We start from the raw sequence: 19,787 nt of genomic DNA, 5'->3' as shown, positions 1-19,787 counted from the left end.
ATTTCACTGTCTGCAATTAAATTGTTCTGATCTGTTAATGATAAAAATGCAACTAATGAAATCATATCTGCTTAAAATCACTGCATTCTCAAGAGAACTTTTTTTTTGATAAATGGTGAAAGTTATTAATAAAGAGGCAAAAGGAGGGGTCACACCTCAGAAATACATGGAAAGGTTAATAAGATAAAATCATACCTATGAAATACATAAGTTACCTAACAATGAAAGTTTCATTGAAAAGAAAATCCTTCCAATGATTACTATTCTGAACAAAACAACCACCATGGAATTCCTTCAAAATGAGACACTGCTGATCTCATTGTTCTCTCTATTTCCCAAGGCTTCCTTAGAAATGCATTTCAATTCAAATATCCTATTTTTCCTCTCCTTCAAGTTCTCAAGGGACATAATTGAACCTCCATGAGATCTTATTTCCCATGTAGAACGGTATTAAGGCTCATGATAAAGTCTACATAGTTGAGGATGACAATCGTCATGAAGATTTATCCCAGTTTAATGGGAATAATCAAAACTATGGAATACAAGAAGGCAAAAGCCAAGGAACATATTACAACAAAAGTAGCCACCAGGGATGAAGTGCATCACTGATGAAACTTGTGTAAGTTTGAGTAGGTTTCTAATTATGGTATAGCAAAACAGTACTGCACAGGAGGCACCTTAAGAAGCACACATGCAGATAAACAAAACTTGGCCTGCCGGTAGACTATTAATTGTGACCTTCCAGCCAATAGAGCACTTCTGTAAAGCCTCCTTCAAGTGTCCTGAAACTGAAACATACAAATGAAAGGTCATGCCTTGGGTTTTACCAAACTGACATGCTAAATATCAATTCAATAATCACTTTCACTTTCATCAACCAATAATCCATACTTTGTGGTCCTTTAAGTTGTTGATTCAAACTCTATACATCCATAGATTCCATACCTTATGAGTATATTGTTTCATGTAGGAGTATAGCGGAGATGCTGCTCATAGAAGCTTATTAACTGGAAAATAAGAAAAACTCATAAGAAGACAGTAGTTCTGATATCAATTTTTTGAAATTGTGTAATCCTAGATGAATGTAGAGGGGCAAATACCAGGAGGGGATTATTTGTCTTCAGAAATTTGCTATCCACCACCACTTCTTTACCATCTGACCTATAAATTTGCAATGCAAATTACAATATCAACAACTAAGCAAAATTTCAAGAAAAATAGGTCCTTCTGAAAAGAAGTTACAGAGTGGTTGTTAAAAAAACATATTCAAGGTGAAAAATAAACTATCCCTGATTTACAACTGAAGCGTATAAGAATAAGACTTGATGAAAGCAAAGCTACAAGAGAGAATGATCAACAATAAAATCCTAGAGAAGAAATTCAAAAGAAGTACCTGTAATAAAATAAAAAATGTGTTGAAAAGCTACAAGCAACTCATTGGTGTATTTTTACAAGAAAAATATACTAGAGTATACCCATTCACTAGTGTTTCTATAAATGAAACATAATAAGGGACCCGCTAGTAGGGAGAAAGAAAGCTCTCCTATACAGACAGTTGAATCAGTGTGAATTCTTTGACTTCCCTGCTTTTAAGATTTGGAGCTCTGCTGCTCCATCCAAAGTTAAATTCATTGCTTGAACAGCAGTCTTGGAGAAGTGTTTGACTTGTGACAAATTGCAGAGGAGAGATATGCTCTTGGATGGGATGAAGAGTGTTATGTGTACTTAGGAGATAGAGACAGCAAGACATCTCTTTCTGCACTGCTCCTATACAGCCAAAATATGGAGAATGTTTCTGGCTATATTTGGCTGGGTAGGACATTTTCCATATCCAGTCTTGGCTTTCATGCAGAGCTGGCAGATAGGTGGATTGAGCAAGTGGGGGAGAATTGTAAGGGATTTGATGCCTTTGGTTTTGCTTTGGTGTGTGGGGAGAGGAATATTAGGATCTTTTTTTTATTTAATTACTGAGGAATATTAGGATCTTCCACAATCAAGGAACCAATAAGCAGGAGACAAGGCTATGCTCTTGGCTGTCTATCAACAAGGAGTTCAAATCCTTAAGAGCACAGAAGATTTTTGATAGATCAATTTTGTTTCTTTGCTAATTTCTTGCTAACACAATCTGTAGTCACTCGTACATCTCAGCTATTAAAGGCCCTTGTTTGTATCTCTTTTTTTTTTTATAACAATACAAGAAGCAAAATGTGGTTGGAAGAAACAGTGCTGAAGAAGAATATAGAGCGATGGCTTGTAGCACTTGTGAGTTGATACGGTTGAAGCACTTCGTGAGATTGGAATTCCAATTGTAGGACCCATGGAGTTTTTCTGTGATAATCAGATGGCTATACACATTGCATCTAACCCAATGTTCCATGAAAGAAGCAAACATATTGAACTAGACAGCCACTTTGTGAGGGAAAAGGTTAGTGGAGAACAAATGCTACATTTGCTATATCTACATCATATTCAAAGTCTAAAGACCAGTTTGCTGATTTGTTTAGTAAGATAAATCTACATCATAAAGGATGACTTAATGGCTGTAATCGAAGAATTTTATCATAGAGGGAAAATCTCACCGGGAGCAAATGCTACATTCCTAGTATTAATTCCCAAGAAAAAAGATGCTAGAACCCCCAAGGATTACAGACCTATAAGTCTTATTAGTAGCCTTTACAAAATCATTGCAAAAGTGTTGGCAGAAAGGCTAAAGGATGTTTTACCCTTGGTAGTTTCCCAAAACCAAGGGACCTTTGTTGCAGGGAGACAAATTGTGGACCAAATCCTAATTGCAAATGAGTGCATGGCAACAAAGATAAAGCAGGGAGGGAAAGGCATTATTTGTAAACTGGGCTTGGAGAAGGCATATGATATGGTGGATTGGCCTTTCCTCTTATGTTTGTTAGAGAAAAGTGGTTTGGGAGGAAGATGGAGAAAATGGACCAAAGGCTGTCTTAGTTCGGTGCATTTCCAATCCTAATCAATGGAGTGGCAAAAGATTTTTTTCCAGCAAAAAGAGGAATTAGGCAAGGAGATCCTCTGTCTCCCTTCTTATTCACATTTGTGGCTGAGGTTCTAAGTAGGCAAATCATAAAGGCTGATCTAGAAGGTCTTATCAAAGGTTGGAGGGTAGGGAAATCAGAGGTGGTGGTAACTCACTTGCAATTTGCAGATGATATTATCATTTTTTGTAAGGAGGTTGATGATTATAGCTTGAGGAATTTGAAAATGCTGTTGGAAGAATTTCAAAGGACCTCTAAATTAAAGGTAAATTGTGGAAAAAGTTGTGTGCTAGGAGTTAATATGGAAGAGGATGAAAGCCAATCAGTGGCACAACTACTTGGGTGTGAGGTGAAAAGATGGCCACTGGAGTACCTTGGTTTGCCTTTGGGTGGAAACCCAAAACATGAGGGCTTTTGGAAACCTGTCATAGAAAGATTCACCAAGAAATTAGACATGTGGAAAAGAAATTACATCCCTTTGGGGGGAAGGATTATCTTGATTAAGTTTACCTTAGCAAACTTGCCCACTTACTTCTTGTCCACCTTTAGGATCTTGGCAAAAATAGCTAGGCAGCTAGAGAAGATAATGGGGGACTTCTTATGGGAGCCAGGAGAGGAGAAAAAGGGCCATTTAGTAAAATGGGAACAGGTTTGTAGAACCAAGGAGCAGGGAGGACTAGGGGTTGGGAACTTAGTGAAGAGGAATACAACCCTTCTAGGAAAATGGTTATGGAGGTTCTCCCGTGAGGAAGATAGATTGTGGCACAAGGTCATTGAAAACATTCATGGCATAGCAGCTAATGGCTGGGATGCAAAAGTAGTAGCTAATGCAGCTTCTAACTCCCCTTGGAAAGCAATCTGTGAAATCTTACCTTTGTTTTCTAACTTCATTCATATTGATGTTGGGTGTGGGAACAAAGCCTTATTTTGGGAAAACCTTTGGCTTGGAGACCAACCTCTTAGCTTGCAATTCCCTAATCTCTACGCTCTATCAAACCTAAAGGTTGAACCTATGGCAAGAGTAGCTACAACCTCGGAATGTGGGTTAAAGTTAAACTGGGATTTAGGGTTTAGAAGGGGGTTGAGGGATAATGAGTTTGATTCTCACCTTCTCCTTTTGTCAAAGTTGGAAGTGGTATACCTGGACCAAGATAGCCATGACAATAGAATTTGGCATCCAGCTTCATATGGTTTATTTTCCCGTTCTTTCTTCAACATACTTGCTCAGTCGGCTAGCGTGGGGATAAACTTTCCTGTAAGAGAAATATGGTGTAAACCAATTCCTCCTAAAGTACAAGCTCTTTGCTGGGAAATGTTTCTAGGGAAGGTAAACACCTGTGACGTGCTATAGAAAAAAAGGCCAAACATGTGCCTTTCTCCTCATGTGTGTGTTCTCTGTAAGGCTTGTGGTGAAACCCTTTCTCACTTGCTGCTCTCCTGCTCATTTGTTTCTTTTATTTGGGACTATTTCTGTTCTCTTTTTGGATGCAGATGGACCCCCCACAAGACATAGTGAGTCTCTTCAACCCAACCTTCCTAAGGCAACAGAAGAAAAGGGGAAGATGCATGTGGAAGACAATACGTGTTGTTGTGGTTTGATCTATTTGGGAAGAGAGAAATCAGAGGATCTTCAATGGAAAAAGTAAATCCTTAGAGGAGGTGATTGAAGCCATCAAAATCAGATCAGTACATTGGGTCAAAACCTTGTAATTGTTCAAAAGTATTCCCACGGATGACTTCTTAAGAAATTGGACAGAAGTGGCACTCTCAGAACCACATAGAGAAACTATAAGAGTGGAGTGGAAACCACCAGGGGAAAATAAACTGAAACTAAGCTTCAATAGGAGTTCCTTTGGCAACCCAGGAAGAGCGGGAGTAGGGGGAGTCTTTCGAGACCATCATGGAGTAGTGCTGGCCTTGTTCTCAGGACCAATCGGGTTTGCAGACTCGATTCAAGCTGAATCAAAGGCTCTATGGCAAGGACTGAAGCTTGCTGAACAATTAGGGGCAATAGAGCTGGAAATTGAAGGAGACTCGCTTCTAATTATAACATGGGCAAAGCAAATTGAGTTAGTACCTTGGAAGCTAAGATTCACTTTTAGATAGATTGACCAACTTGCAAAGAGATTTAGCTCTACTTTCAATTGGGTTAAAAGGGAAGCTAATGGGTTAGCGGATGTGTTAGACAAGCAGGGAGCTAATAAACCATCTTTATTTTGGGCAGTATTGTAAACTACTTTGCTTTGGAAAGTATTGTATCTGAATTTCAGATTTAAATCAACCAATGAATTTCTTTGCTGATAAAAAAAAAAAAAAATCCAAGGGATGGGTCACATTTCTAATAAGCTAGAGATATATGACATATATGCTCCAATTTGAGAGGAAGAACTAGAGTTCATCAATAAAATAGGCATGTAGGATATTTTACTTGTCTAAAGAAGAAAGCTCCTACATGTTCTATTTTACAACTTAATTAGGGATAGATATGCAATTATATACTACTTTGTGGTAAAAGGATAATGGACTAGGTTCTCATTCTCCCAGAGTTCGAAGGAGTCACAAAAGAAGACCTTGGTTCTGGATTTTGGAACATTCTTGAGTTGGTTTAAAAGTTTCTCATGTTATCGGCTTTTGTAGATCTTCTCGCTCCTTTGAGTGTACTCTTTTGTTTTGGTTTTGTACTCTTCTGTGGCTTTGCATCTCTGGTGACATCTCATCACTATCAGATGTATTCTCTTTTCTATTAATAAATTTTCATTTTTTTCTGATCAGCAAATAAACTTTATTTATTAATTTGGAGTAAGCTTAGAATTGTTTTTACTGAAGAGTTATCCAAATTACAAGGAAACAAAAGCTTTCAAGTACATAGGCCATCCAGTTTATTTTTCACTGCAGCAATTACAGCTTTGTCCAAAATAAGGTTGGTCTATCAGCCCCCTGTTTTGCTAAAGCATCTGCCATTCTGTTTGCTGTTCTTCTTACCCATCCAGACTTTGCATTAACCTTTCTTGCAAGATGATCAATCTCCCTGACCACAAATCTGTATTTCCAGGTGCTGACTGTATATTCTTTGCCCAAGAGATCACCAAAAGAGCATCTCCTTCCACTTCCAAATCTCCAACTTCTAGTTGCGAAGCTATTTTTAAACTTTGTAGCAGGGCCATGATTTCAGCCAGAACCAAGTCTCCAAAGCCTACTGGTCCGGAGAAGAGGGCTTTTACTACTCCTTGATGGTTTCTGATAACTCCCCCTATGTCTGCCCTTCCCGGATTGCCAAAGGAGCTACCATCAAAATTTAACTTCAGCTTATTTACCTCCGGTGGTTTCCAAACCATTCTCACTACTTCATTATGTATGTTTTTTTTGATGAATCTTCATTATGTAAGTTTGTCTGTACCACTTCAGTCCAATTCCATAATATGTCATTTGTAGAAACATCTCTAAAGAGGTTCAATGTTTTCACCCAGTGTGCTGATCTAGCTTTTATTTATAATCATTGTATATATACCTAAAACCTCCCTCCCTCCCTCTCTCTAGCCACATCTGTTTTCCTTTATTTTTCTTGATTTTGATATAATACATGTCCAGTGTTTTGAAAACCAGACGGTCAGACCATTTGGCCTGGGAACTGGTCATATCTCTGGGTCTGGTTTTAGCCTAAACCGCTTTTTCAGAAAAAAAAAATGTTGATTTGGTCAGAGAACTGCTGACCCAGATGGTTGAACCGCTGAACCGTTCAACCCAGACAACAGTTCACAGTTTAATGAAAATTTATTTATTTATTTTTTTGCTGGGAGGATTAAAGAGCAAAAGATGAGAGAGAGATGGGGGGAGGGACTGAGATAAGATCTCAGATCTGAGATCAAAGAGAGAGAAATCTCAGATCTGTTGTCCTCGTCCTCGTCCTCGTCCTCGTCCTTCTTCCTTCCTTTGACTAATGATACATACATACATAAATATATATGTAATACATTTTAACCTAATATTCCAATCTAAGGGTTCAACTTTTTCAACCCGTACGGTCAAACCACTGACCCAGAAACCAGGGGCCAAAACAGTTCCGTATCCAGGTTCGCTTTTAAAACCTTGTACATGTCCATCTACTTTTGTTGGGTAAACCTAAGCTAAGTTTCAAACTAACAAGCTGAGGGCCCCATGGTAATTGGTGGGTCCTTATGGTTATGGATCTCTAGAATAAGAATGTAACCACCCTAAGGAGTACCTAGGAGGAGATGGATTTGGGATTTATCAACAACTTACTAGTTAGAAGGAGAAATAGATCCACAGTGAGATCATTGATTGGGATGCATTGTGCCTTTCAGGAGCAGGAAACTCCATTACAAGGAGCTCTTAAGCTCAATTTTGAAGATTCCCTTCAGGCAAACTGCAAGTGAAAAGTGTTGGAGACTCGTTCAAAAGGCACAGACGAGAGATTTTAATGTTGTCCTTTTTTTGTGGTAGTCAACAGTATAAGATATACTCATTATCAGAAGTTCTTGCTATCCAAATTTTAGATGCCAAGAGCAAATACAAAATAATTTCAAGTTGACACAACGATAGTTCTTTTTTCCAGGTCCTAGGTATCCCCAAACCAAGATTTGCCTTGACACCCCAGATTTTGCTAGAAAATTCACTAGAACATTTGCAGACCTGTGAATCCATCTGAATGAGAAGTTCAGACTTCTTCTTACTGCTTAAGCTTCTCTAACCGTAAATCTGACACTCCAAGGAACTTCAACTTCTAAACACAGCCATGAAATTAATGGTTGGCAGTCTCCGTCTACAATTATGTTCCTCAATTATTTAGAGATGCCAGTTTTAAGCTTCGCGTTACTATCATTAGCTCAGCCTTAAAGATATGACTAGCTCTACTGGTCCTGAGAAGCTAATGATACTCTTCCTCCATCCATTACCACACCCTTTATTCCACATTCTCCGGGTTGCCAAGACTAAACCCATCAAAACTAAACCACCATCTTCAGGAGGATTTGGTTGTTGCAAGAACAAGGATGAGTCAGGGGTGCAGAGCGACAGGAGCTCAAAGAGGGAGAAGGGCAGGTGGGTAAAGTGATTCATTTTGGAGCTTTGCTATTTAAGTTATTCCTGACTCATCGCAGAAGGGGAGGGTCAATAAGTCTGAGCAGGCTGATGTGAGGATTGAACTAGAGAAGGAGGGAAAGGAAGATAAGGAGGCAGATCCGGGGGAAGGAGTGGAGGAAGGTGACAGGGGGATGGGGGAATTAAGAAAGGGGGATAGGAGGAGAGAAACTCTGTGCGAGTGAAGTTGAGAGTAAGGAGGAAGTTTGTCCTGAAGAGGAGTACTCAATTTTTGAAAGAGGTGAGAAATACTCAATTTTTTAAGTAACAGTTGGCAGGCTCGGAATTGATCTAGGCCAAAGAAGAAAAACAGAGAGTAAGAAAGGTGTGGCTGTTATTTCAGAGAAAGTTAAGATAGCGAGAGACTCAAGTCCGCCCCATATTGTTCATATATCAAAAGTTTTCTCAAGGTTAAAAGATGGTTTGATTGGGGCTGGTCCAATAAATAAATATAAGAGAGTTATATAAGAAAAAAGGATAAAAACCAAAGGTTTGAAGAAGAAGGTGTTAGAGGGGCAAGGAGAAGAATTTAATGATTCAGTTGGGGAGAATGAGCAAATGTCCGTTTCTCATGGAGATAGTTTGGAAAGGCAACCTGGGTCAGAGGATAAGTAGGAGGGCACCCAAGACTTAGAGAGGAACTCTGAGAAGTCTCAATCAGCTTGCAAGGACAAGGAAGGCAGAGTGAGGATTGAGGATTTGGTGGACAGGAGTGTTAAAGTTGGCAGGAGCTTAGGGTTGTCCTTTTGGGGTGGAGAAGAGTTTGCTAGAAGGGCCTATGAAGTATCCAAAAGAAGTAAACGGGAAGAGAGGTTGAAAGAGTTCTGTAGCAGGGGATGGAGGTGAGGTGTGGAATGAGGAAGGTGATGGGAATGAGGAACTGTAAGGACATGATTAAGGAAGATGTAACTCTGGAAGACTGTTTCTCTTTTTTTTTATGCTTTGAGTATGGCTGTTGGATGTTGGTCATTATTTTTGTATGTTTGGGTGTTTCTCATCACCCTATTTCGCCCGTTCTCTGTTTCTCTTTCATTTAATAAAATTTTATTTCTATTCTTCAAAAAAAAAGGATCCCACTTCTCAACTCTTGATTGTTTCCTTCTAGATACACCTGCCAATTGTAGGTCTGTGGTGAGGGGCACAGAGAGTGTCTTCCTAAAAGACGGTAGACAGTGGTGAGGTTTTCTGTAGGACTGAGAACGGGAGAGAGAAGGAGGCTAGGGTTTCAGAGTAGTAGAGCTTATGCAGAACTTTAGTAATGGATCTGCGTGATGTCTCGTGATGTCTCTTATTTATGGAGGTTTCCTCGAGGAAAGGAGGGAAACTTATCTGCTTTGGGAAAGCAGTTCCGAGTTTGTTGGATTTGAGATTGGCAATAGGTTTGGGGTTTTGCCATGCATCCTTGCAGTTATGCCGGTACAATGTTTCCCACTTCTCCTGGTATCCACATGTGAGCATGAGTACAGCTACTCCCCTTCTAGAAATCCAATCATATGTGTTGGTGAAGCTATGCGATGGGGCCACTAAGTGTTTCCACGGGACAGTGTTGGAGTTCTTATCTGCAACCGGTACTTGCAAAGGTGAAGCTAAGGAGCGAGGCCGAAGGGTGTGTCCACAGGGCAAGGTTACGGAGTTGCACTACGAGGGAAGAGATTCTTGCTACAGGACTATGACAATCCTATGATGCAGGATCAGGGCATAGTGGAGCATCACAAGATTGCAATTGTGGTGTAGACTACGGAGGTGTTTGGCAAGTCTTTTTAAGAAGATCTTCCAAAAGCTCAAGACCTTAAAAGACATGAGCTTTTATGGGTAGATCTTCACAGACCCAAGACCGTTTGGTTGCAATTTTTTTCATAGATCTTCTTAAAAGCAAAAAGACCGTTTGAAAACACATATAGCACAACAAATAAGTGTTGAGCATTTAAATGGAAATACACCTTGGAAATGTCATGTGTTGGACCCACTAATGCATTCAAATGTGTATTTAACACTTATGGGCCCCACCCACACATTGGTTTGTGCAAATGTGCAGAGGTTCGTTCGTTTAGGAGGCCTATGTGTTCAGATTCCTCGGTGGTGGAATGTGGGAGTGAAACAAGGGGTTTTCTTTCGAATGAAGAAAGATCTCATAAGCCGAAAAAAACCAGAAGCCTCAAATGAAGCTTTTGGATTTTGTACAATTTTCAGCTTTCTCGAGCTTTTTAGGGGGCCTATCTTTTTGGCTTTCTATCTTGTGGTTACCAAACGAAAAAGCTCAGTACAAGGTCTTCTGAGCTTTGAAAAGCCTGAAAGGCCCCTTAAAAAGACTTCCCAAACACCCTCTACATCTAGAAGATGTGCTGGGTGATCATGACATGGCATATTGCCAGTCTCTTTGCGCTAGGAGTTGTGAGGGTAATAAGTGCATCTGTAGGAAGTGTATGCACTGGGAAATCAATGTGACCATCCTGATGAGTTATTGTACTATTTCTATCTGTGCGCTGGCTACCCATGCCAGCTCTCAGAGGACCACTTACCACAAGCACGACAGTGCCCGATCCCATGTACTTACACCAATATTTGCTAACCTCTTATCACTTCATCCAATGTTACCCCTTAAACTCTTACGGCCATCACCCAATGAGCTATTCTCACCTTAATTAGTTCAATCAATGATTGTGCATCTTATTTGTTCTCACCCCAATCAGGTCCAATTGTTGATGGTGATCCATTTACAGCTGAGATTTGTTCCAAGGTTTTTTTTATTAACAACTCTATCATTCTCTCATTCTAAGGCTTTCATCTGATTTTTTTTCTTTTTTTATTTTTTTGGAGAAGCAACAGGAAATTTCATTAGGAAAGAACAACAAACATGAGGAACAAAATATGACTTAAAGCAATGAGCACAATATGAACTGATTTATCCCATAAGCCTAAAGCATCAACAAATCCAAAAAACAACAATAAGAAAAAAAAAAAAAAAAAAAAACTTACAAATTACAAGCTGGCCCTGGGCATCTCCAGTCCAAACTATCTCTACCTACTCCACTTCTTGCCAACGAATCAGTAAACGAATTAGCACTCCTTGGGACCCCCAGTTGATTGAGGCATTCAAAGAGACACCTAAAGAGTGAGCTAATCTCACCAAATATCTGAACTGCCATGAGATAATCTTGAGAATTCATCCACTGAATGATTGTTTGACAGTCCCCCTCTACTTCTAAAGACACCAAGCCCTGTTGCAGGCTCAACTTTAGTCCTTGAATTAAGGCCAATAATTTAGCTCACAATGAATTTCCATGCCCAACTGGACCAGAGTAACTCTGCATTAAATTGCCTCCAGAATCCCTAACCACTCCCAACTCCAGATTCTCCAGGATTCCCTAAACAGCACCCATCGAAATTTAATTTGCATCTCCCTACTCCTGGAGGGGACCATTCCACTACTTGTTTGAGGCACCTAGATTGAAAACCCGCTATTATATCCCATCCTCTTAGCACATCTTTGATGCTAACACCATTAAATTCTTTGCATATCAAAGCCCAATGCACAGTCCTTATCATTGTTAGTTCAATCACTTCTTCCACCCATTTGTATTTTTCATTAAAAAATCTATTATTCCTCTCATTCCAGAGACCCCAAAGCACAGCACCCCTCACACATTGCCACAAATTTTTCTGTCTGCATGTAATATATTCAGCTTTCATCTGATGTTTTCTATTGATGGGGACTCTTGAGTTATTATTGGGTGGATGCAAAGATGGGTCTCAGGGCCCTTGGATTGTAAGACATTGGATCAGAGAAATAAAACCTCCCCTCCAAAGTGAGCATCTTGTTCATATATATTGATCAATAATCTAAGGTTATGTTTGTTTTGATAGAAATAAGAGGAAAACAGAAAGTTGAGGAGTTCTTAAGGAATTTCCAAAAAATTACTTAAGAACTTTCCCCCAACCTTCTGTTTCTCTTATTTTCTACCAAACCAAACACAGACCAAAGCTCAGCTAACTTACTGGCATATACTTTGGCTAGGGGAAGGGTTTCTACACCTATCTTATATTAGGAGTTTAGGACCCCAATATTCTAGACTAGTTCTCTATTTTTTTCTTAGCTTTAAACCTGACACTTGATATCAGGGATCCTAACTTGTTTATTGCTTTCTTACTATGGTTTCTACCCCCTCTTTTAGGTGACTGAATTACATATATTTATCTCTTTTTTGGTCCTCTATAATTGTTTTTCAGTCCTCAATAGATTTTGAGTTAGCAGTCATGAAGAATGATAAGGCAAGATAATGCTGCGGTGGTCTGCTGTGGTTTGGGTTACATTGAAATTAGTTTGGGAAAAACTTGCTGAATGTCCTATTAGATATTCTACTAATGGAATCCCAATAAATACTAAGGCTACGTTTGTTTTCCGTGTAAATGCTCTTTTACACTGATGGAGTTGAGACGCAATGGTTCGGTGAGAGTGTAAAATGCGGACCGGCCATTGTGCTGATTTACACTCATCCTGTTTGGTTACATCAACGTAAATAGAGTTTACGTTTTCTGGTTTGTTGCAGCGGGAGATGGTGCAGAGGAGGAGGGAAGCAGGGGAAGAAGAAGAAGAAAAAGGAGGAGAAGAGAGAAAGAGAGAACGAACAACTGCTCCTACCAGGAACCAGACTCCCACACCCAGACCATTGACGCTTGGTCCATCCCCACTTCCCCCCCTGTATTCTACGATCGTCGTCTCCATAAATCTGTTTAGAGCAAATGAGCGATGGTAGTCATACCGGTTGGTCAAATCGTATTCATATAATAATACTGCCTGTTTGAGGAACGTAAACGACTGAACTGAATGTTGAGATTAAACCATTGCTGACGGCAAGGCAGCGGTGGCACATGCCTTGGTTTTGTGAGAAACCAGAGCACGAATGAAGAAGAAGAAAAGTTTGTGGCTGGTGGCAGCGGTGGAAAGAGAAAAAAAGGGGGGAGAACCGGAGAAGAAGAGAGAAGGAGAAGAAGAAGAAGAAGAGCGAGAGAGCAAGAGAGAGAGAAGGAGAGGAAGAAGAGAGGAGGAGAGAGAGAGAGAGAACGATGTAATAAATACATCGATAATATCGATGTAAATTTAAATTAAAATGTAATTTTACACCGATTTTCGGTGCAAATTTACATGTTTACCAAACGTTAGTAAAATCGAACCGGGGTGTAAAGTTTACCCCGATTCGATTTTCCACCCCAAACAGGCGTAGCCTAAAGTGCTAATTCCACTCTGATAAAGCCAACATATGTAATACCATCAGTCAGTGATTACAATGAAACTTTCCCATGAAACCTTCTAATCAATCACAGATACAAAGAAGCCATTTGGAATCATGATAGAAGGCCAAAAGGAGATGATATTCAAACTCATAGATGATGTACATAGACCTCAACTTGAAATCCAAGAAAGAACCAACTCAGTTCCATTACCCAACTTGTGGCCTAAATTTGAAGGATGAAAATTTACTGTTTGATATGATTTTAGTGTCATTAGATAGGTTTATCAATTACCTATCCAAAAAGACTATAACTGTGCAGTATCAATTATATGAGTCCTGAATGATTTGTGGAGAACCATTAATCCATAACGAGATTTCCAGTTTTTGGGTCATCTGAATATTTGAATTCAAATTCTAATGATTATAGTCGTAGGTGTTCTTTGAGAAGCTTTTGTTTTGGAAAATGTCAACTTGAGAAGCATTTTTTCCTCACCAGAAATTTCTACCAAACTCTTAGTGGGTGAAAAAGTCAAATTTTTAAGAATTTTTAGAAGTTCTAGTCAAATTTTAAGTTGTTCCAATTATAGCTATGAGTTAGAAATTGATTATGAGTCTTTGTATTAAAGAAATAAGTCTATACAAGTTACATAAAATAACTGCAAATGAGGGCTATGAGAATTAGAACAAAATTTTGTCTTCCGGTTTCTTTTCTCTGGATGTGATGCTCAATAATTTTTCTTCTTTGGTATGACTCCATGGAAAGCATTGTATTAAGTTAGAATAGTTCCATGCTTGATTCAGGAACAGAAATGTGATTTCGCTACCTTTACTATCATCTTCTTCACTTAATGAATTGATTTTCTATATTTTTCATTATTAATTTGTGGGAGATTTGATCATTCTAAGATTGCCTTACATTAATTGGGGTATCAGAGCACCTGTTGACCATCTTATGTTAAGTCAGCAGTAGCATTAGTGTGTAAATAGGAACTTGAGGTTCTTGGCATCTTTTGTGTTGGGGGGAGGGAGGGAGGAAGGGAGGGGGGAGAGAGAGGTTACTTGACATCTGCTGTGGTTCCAGAGGTAAACATCAATGAGTGCTCATGGTTAATGGCAATTGTAGGAGTAAGGATGCAGGAGGCAAGAACCTAAGAATTGGGATTTGAGAGTAGGGGAGAGCTCACTGACACTTTTTCATCCCGAAAAATGATATTAGATATAGAGAAAATTTAAGTTATTTTTTACTCAAAAATGGGAAAAAGTAGGAACTGAATTTCTCGGGGAAATATGATTTTAGGATAAGGTGCTTATAAGAGCCACTGACCTGTTCATGCCTTCACCCTCCCTACCCCCATCTCCAAATTTGCCTAGCAAAACGAACAAAGTTTGACATTATCTTAGCATGAGGACAGACAGATGTTTGAACTTTGAACTTGAAGTAACACAGGATATCCCCAAATAAAGGCCAGTAATCCCTACATATAGTTTGCCTGTACTTCCCCCCAAACCACCACCATCCCCTCTTAAGTCAGTCACTTCATGATAACTGTTAACTGAGTAGGATGTATCAAGAAGAGTATTTCAAGAAATTTTAAAAACGCATAAATCAGAATTTAAATCTATTACACCGTAACTTCTAATAAGATTTTTTTTTCATTATCCTCACTTCAATTAAAGGAAAGATATTAAGTCAGTCAAAAGAGGGAAAAATGGAAAAGGAAAAGAAGGTGGAGTTGAAAATCACCTCATTGCCAAGAAAGTTACCAACACATCTTGGGTATCGTTCAATATGGAAGCTGAATATCCAATAGGTTTGATGATCTTTGTAATAGAATATGGATTTGTTGAATCGTCTAACTTGTTCTTGTTACCCACATCATCCCCCATGGACTCGGCATCATCCATCCCTGGTGGTTCAACTCTATCACGAGATTCAAGTGTGCTTCTTGCCATCGGATTTTGAGCATCATCAGGTTCACCTGAGGCTGAATCCTGTTTAAACCTCCTTACAGACCCAGACTTCCTCTTCTTAGCACCCGTGAAACGACTGCTCTGAGCAGGCTCCACAGACTCAACTTTTGAAATCCCATTCATAAGATCATCTTCCTCAGTATTCTTGGTATCAGAGAAACTTATTGATAACTTCCTAGCATTTGCTTCATCTGGAGGCATTGTTCCTTTAAGCTCACTCAATTTAGGATCAGCTTCATTTACTTCTTTGTTTAGTTTAGGTTCAATGGAGATGTTTGCAGATCCATTATTAGTTGGGCGCTCAGTCCCCGCCACATTCATGGCATCTCCTTGCTTCTTTCCCTCATCCCTGGAATGCTTTCCTTGGCTTGTTTCACCCGCTTCTGTTCCATCAGCAGCAGGAGGCGTAGGACTGCCAAGGTTTGACTTGTTAAGAGGATCCGAGGGCAGAGGTGGAGGTTCACCGCTGAACTTAAGACCAGGTAGAACACCCACACGCTGCTTCCTCTTGGGCTGAGTATGAGGACCTCCATACTTCCTTTTACGCTTACGAGAAGAACGACTCCTGCCCGAACGCAGACTTTATAACCCAACAAAAACACTTAAAGAAATAAGTACACTAGAGCGTTGATCCACCTCAATCATTTTCTAATCAAACACGATACTGAAACAATAAAAAAAGGAGAACTTGAGAAGAAGAGAAAAGAAAACCAAGGGAGAAAACCTCTCTTCAAATGCTTCGATAACGTCGGAACAGGATTGCAGATTCTCCAAAGGTTCCCAGGTATTTGCTGTCTCCGGCCAACCACGCCTGAAAGATGATCACAGAAATGCCACTTTAACAGCAAGAAGAGAACGCAGATATAGTGGTGCGCCAGTGTCAGTGATACTTGAGAAAAACAATAGCAAATAAAGCTCCGATTCTCACCATTTGATGAGATATTGGGTTTGCCCCTTTCGCCCCAACCATCCACAGCAGCAGAAAGCAACAAAAAAACCGAAAGGGATTCAAAATCAAACAAGACAAGAACAAAAAAGGAAGAGCTCAGACTAGTACGGTAGGGTTTGACAACCAGTAATGGTGGGGTACCTTACGAACCCTTTTCCTCCTGACGTCTTCAATCTCGTAAAAGCCATCAGCGAGCTTGGGCCGCTCAGCTTCTACTCCTCCCTTAGCACCTTCCTCACCGCCCTCCTCTTCCTCTTCTACCTCCTCGTCGTTCTCTTCCTCCTCTTGCTCCACTACCCCAGCCACAGCCTCATCTTGAGGCTCCGCTGGTGCCGCTGCTCCATCACCATCGCCGCCGGCGCTGCCTCCGATGGCGGTGTTGCCCTCCTCATTTTGCTGCTGCGTCAAGTCACTCTTCTTCTTGCCGCCCATTCTTCCGCACGCTATCCGCTCTTTGTTTTTTCTAGCGTCCCCCTCTCAGACAAGCTTGAATGAATGTACTTCGATGGTTGGGACTTGGGACTTGGGAGCAGGGGATTAATCGAGCATTCACTGTGCAGCAGTCGATAGAGACAGTCATCAACTACATCGTAGTTTGTAGTTGTACACGGGAAAATCTGCTTGTCGCATGAGAAATCGCCATTTTATCTGCATTAAATAATGCCTTCTGCCTTCATTTCAGCTTCAGGGCCTCTTTATCAGGTTCAGGGTCCTTGCCTTCAGCTTCAGGTTCAGAAAGGAAGCTGGTCCAGGCTAGTTCAAACTCAACTTCACCGAAAGAGGCGTCTGGCCATCTAGGTTGAAGGTCTGAATTTGAAGAAATATGGGCCAACTGATGTCTCCGTTGAAGTTTGGGTTAGGGTCGGGATTGATTTTAGAATTAGTTTAACAAAACATCCCCTCTAGTTTCATATATTTACCAAAACAACCTTCTGTTAACTGTTTGTATTGCCGTTGGAAAGTCACATAACCACGTAACCTAATAGGAAGGCCATATAATACAATATAAACTTACATAACCTAGGAAGGCAAGAATGACATTTCCATTTAATTAAATCTGTTCAAATGATATTAGGGTTAAAATTATCATTTTCCACGATGAATTAAGTAAATTGGTTGCAAAATATAAGAGGTGTTTTACTAAAGGGTTCGATTATAATACCAAAAAAACTTATAATTAATTAACCCATATCATAAAAGTGGTAACCAATTAGGTGGTATATGTCAATTCACAGGGGGTGTTTTAGTCAAAACTCTTTCAATGGCACGTCTTTCCCATAGGATTTTCCTTTAGAAAAATGCATATTATAAGGCAGAGTTTAGTAATTTTGTCAAACTATAAGGGCTGTTTTGATAATGACCCTTAATTTTGTCGCTCTATTTATTTACAACCCTTAATTCTATCCCATGTGCAAATTCTAAGGAGACTGGTTTTTGCATTTGTTTTATTTTATTTTTATTTCTATTTTCTTTTTCGTGCCCTAACTATCTTCTTCTCCCCTTTCTCTTCCACCTCCACCCTCTTCTCCCCGTGTGAGTCAGCCTCTTCCACCTAGGGGTGCAACTGTGATCCGATCCGATCCTATTTGGTCGAATTTAGATTACCTTGTTCGAATCTTTGGATTTGGATCACCTCCTATTCAATCCGATATATTATATATTTATATGCATATATATGTTATATACTTATTTATAAACATATTTTTTATATTATATTTTTATAAATTTGTTATATTATTTTTTATAAAAAAACATGTATATATATGATGAAAATAATTAAAAAATACTTGTATTTTTTGTTTTTACTTTATTAAAATTAGTATATTTTATGTTTCTTTTAATAATTTATTAATTTTTAAATAAAGCAAGTCGGATCGGATCAGATCAAAAGATCTGACTTACCGATGGGGTTCGAATTCAAATCGAGTCTTATCAAATTGGATTGGGTCTGACATGAATAGTGTTGGATCATATTCGAATATACCCTTATTCAAATCCGATCCAATCCGTTTGCATCCCTACTTCCACCATCAACTCTCTCACTTGCTCACTCACATACTCTCTCTCTCTCTTGTAGACCCTATTATGTTCATCTTCTTATGCAATGAAGATACCACTTCGCATCAACTTCCACCATTGACCTCTCTCTCTAGCCCTTCTTTTATTCATCTTATTCCACTATGAAGATGCCACTTCGCTATTGCTGCAAATCTAGCAACCTCCCACTCTCGGTGGCAACATTGCAAAACCAACTAAGACAATCAACAACAACAACTATAGTGTGTCCTCTATTAGTGCCATAAGAAACATCTTCATGGGTGTTTTGTACACCTATTACCAATATAGGAAAGCATCTCCCAAAAGAAATGAATGTTGGACCAATGGCCTTACCCAAGAGGGGGTGAATTGGGTAAAACTCTGAAACTTTGCTTGTCTTGGAATTCAATTCAAACCCTTACACTCTTGACAATCAATCTCAAAACCCTTCCCCTCAAACTAAATCTAAGCCTTATAACAAATAATATGTAGTAGAAGATTGAAGGCTTAGTTAGTTAGGTTTGGTAGTTAATCAAGATTTCTAACTTTATTCAAATAATCTGTTGAACTAAGAAACCTATAGCTACAAAAGAAACAAATAAGTATAGTAGTATAAGCTACATAGATTAGCATTCAACAATAAAGCAACTATAATAAAGAATACTAACAAGAAAATAGCAATTGAAGATAAATTAAACATAAAAGAATTGCAGCTTGCTATCTTGGTTAGTGGTTTTACAATTAATAAAAGAGCAATCAATAATAAATGTAAATAGTTGTAGAAACTAACGTGCAATTGAAAATAAATAAACTCAAATGTAAATAGCAGTTGTACCTGGTGGTGTGTGTCTTAGTAGTAGGAGAAAGAGGACTAACCACTAACAAGTAACAGAGAAATGGACCTACTACACTTAGATAGCTAAGAGATGGACCTGCCACCAAGGTAAACAAAACTAACTATAGAAAAGTAAATACAAGTAAAATGTAAATGAATAATAAATGAAAATAACATACCAATAAAAGCAGTAGTTAGTAAAATTAGTGCAGTTAGTGGGGTTAGTCAAGTTAAAACTTAGTAATTGCACAACCTACCGTTGTATCTTGTAGATGTAAAAGAAAAGAAAAAATAAATAAAGTGTAAATTTTGCAAGATCTCAAGGTATCAAGTATTTTAGTTACGAGAAGAATAAACACAAAGAAATGAACTACAAACTTGAAAAGCAAAGAAACAAAGAACATAAGCACACCAAGATTTTTATAGAGGTTTGGCCAACCCCGCCTATGTCCTTTACCTCAGATTGCTACTGAGGATTTCCACTAATCGGACTTCCTAAGTGCCAACCAAGCCTTTATAATGGGACTTCACAGGCGCTTGCAATACTTGAAATAGTTGGATTTACACGATTGCTAATAAGACCCAAACTAACAGGGCTTTCGAGTGCCTATAATACCTTATAGTTGTACTTAACATAGGTGCCAACAAGACACTAAATGTGAAAG

General features: G+C 39.1%; 1 protein-coding gene across 3 annotated transcripts; it reads right to left on the bottom strand.

The window, feature by feature from the left end:
- Positions 1–410: 410 nt before the first annotated feature.
- Positions 411–17,819, bottom strand: LOC104593398 (chromo domain-containing protein LHP1-like). 3 transcript variants are annotated; one of them, XR_016078558.1, is made up of 8 exons: positions 16,392–17,819; positions 16,230–16,255; positions 16,026–16,112; positions 15,075–15,881; positions 14,655–14,697; positions 1,101–1,161; positions 946–1,007; positions 411–788 (listed from the first exon to the last, which is right to left on the bottom strand). XR_016078558.1 is itself a non-coding variant. In XM_010253203.3 (7 exons), the coding sequence occupies exons 1-6, from the start codon at positions 16,680–16,682 to the stop codon at positions 963–965; spliced, it is 1,302 nt and encodes a 433-aa protein (XP_010251505.1). In that variant the 5' UTR covers positions 16,683–17,817; the 3' UTR covers positions 411–788; positions 946–962. The 3 variants fall into 3 exon arrangements, 2 of the variants coding, with proteins under 2 accessions (XP_010251505.1, XP_010251504.1); XM_010253203.3 differs by lacking the exon at positions 14,655–14,697 and having other exon boundaries at positions 15,075–15,866; positions 16,392–17,817; XM_010253202.3 differs by lacking the exon at positions 14,655–14,697 and having other exon boundaries at positions 16,392–17,776.
- Between the last annotated feature and the right edge of the window lie 1,968 nt (positions 17,820–19,787).

This window comes from Nelumbo nucifera, chromosome 7 (assembly GCF_055504915.1).
Source record: "Nelumbo nucifera cultivar China Antique chromosome 7, China Antique-T2T, whole genome shotgun sequence".
NCBI lineage: Eukaryota > Viridiplantae > Streptophyta > Magnoliopsida > Proteales > Nelumbonaceae > Nelumbo > Nelumbo nucifera.
This window is presented reverse-complemented; position numbering and strand designations above follow the sequence as displayed.

Excerpts from the sequence above, each read along its gene's own strand:
- LOC104593398 (XM_010253202.3), bottom strand. The coding sequence starts at position 16,682 with ATGGGCGGCAAGAAGAAGAGTGACTTGACGCAGCAGCAAAATGAGGAG. Across the intron at positions 16,113-16,229 it reads ACCCAATATCTCATCAAATG|GCGTGGTTGGCCGGAGACAG; the intron begins GTGAGAATCGGA and ends ATCATCTTTCAG. Across the intron at positions 1,162-15,074 it reads GTAACTTTCTTGGCAATGAG|GTCAGATGGTAAAGAAGTGG; the intron begins GTGATTTTCAAC and ends GCAAATTTATAG.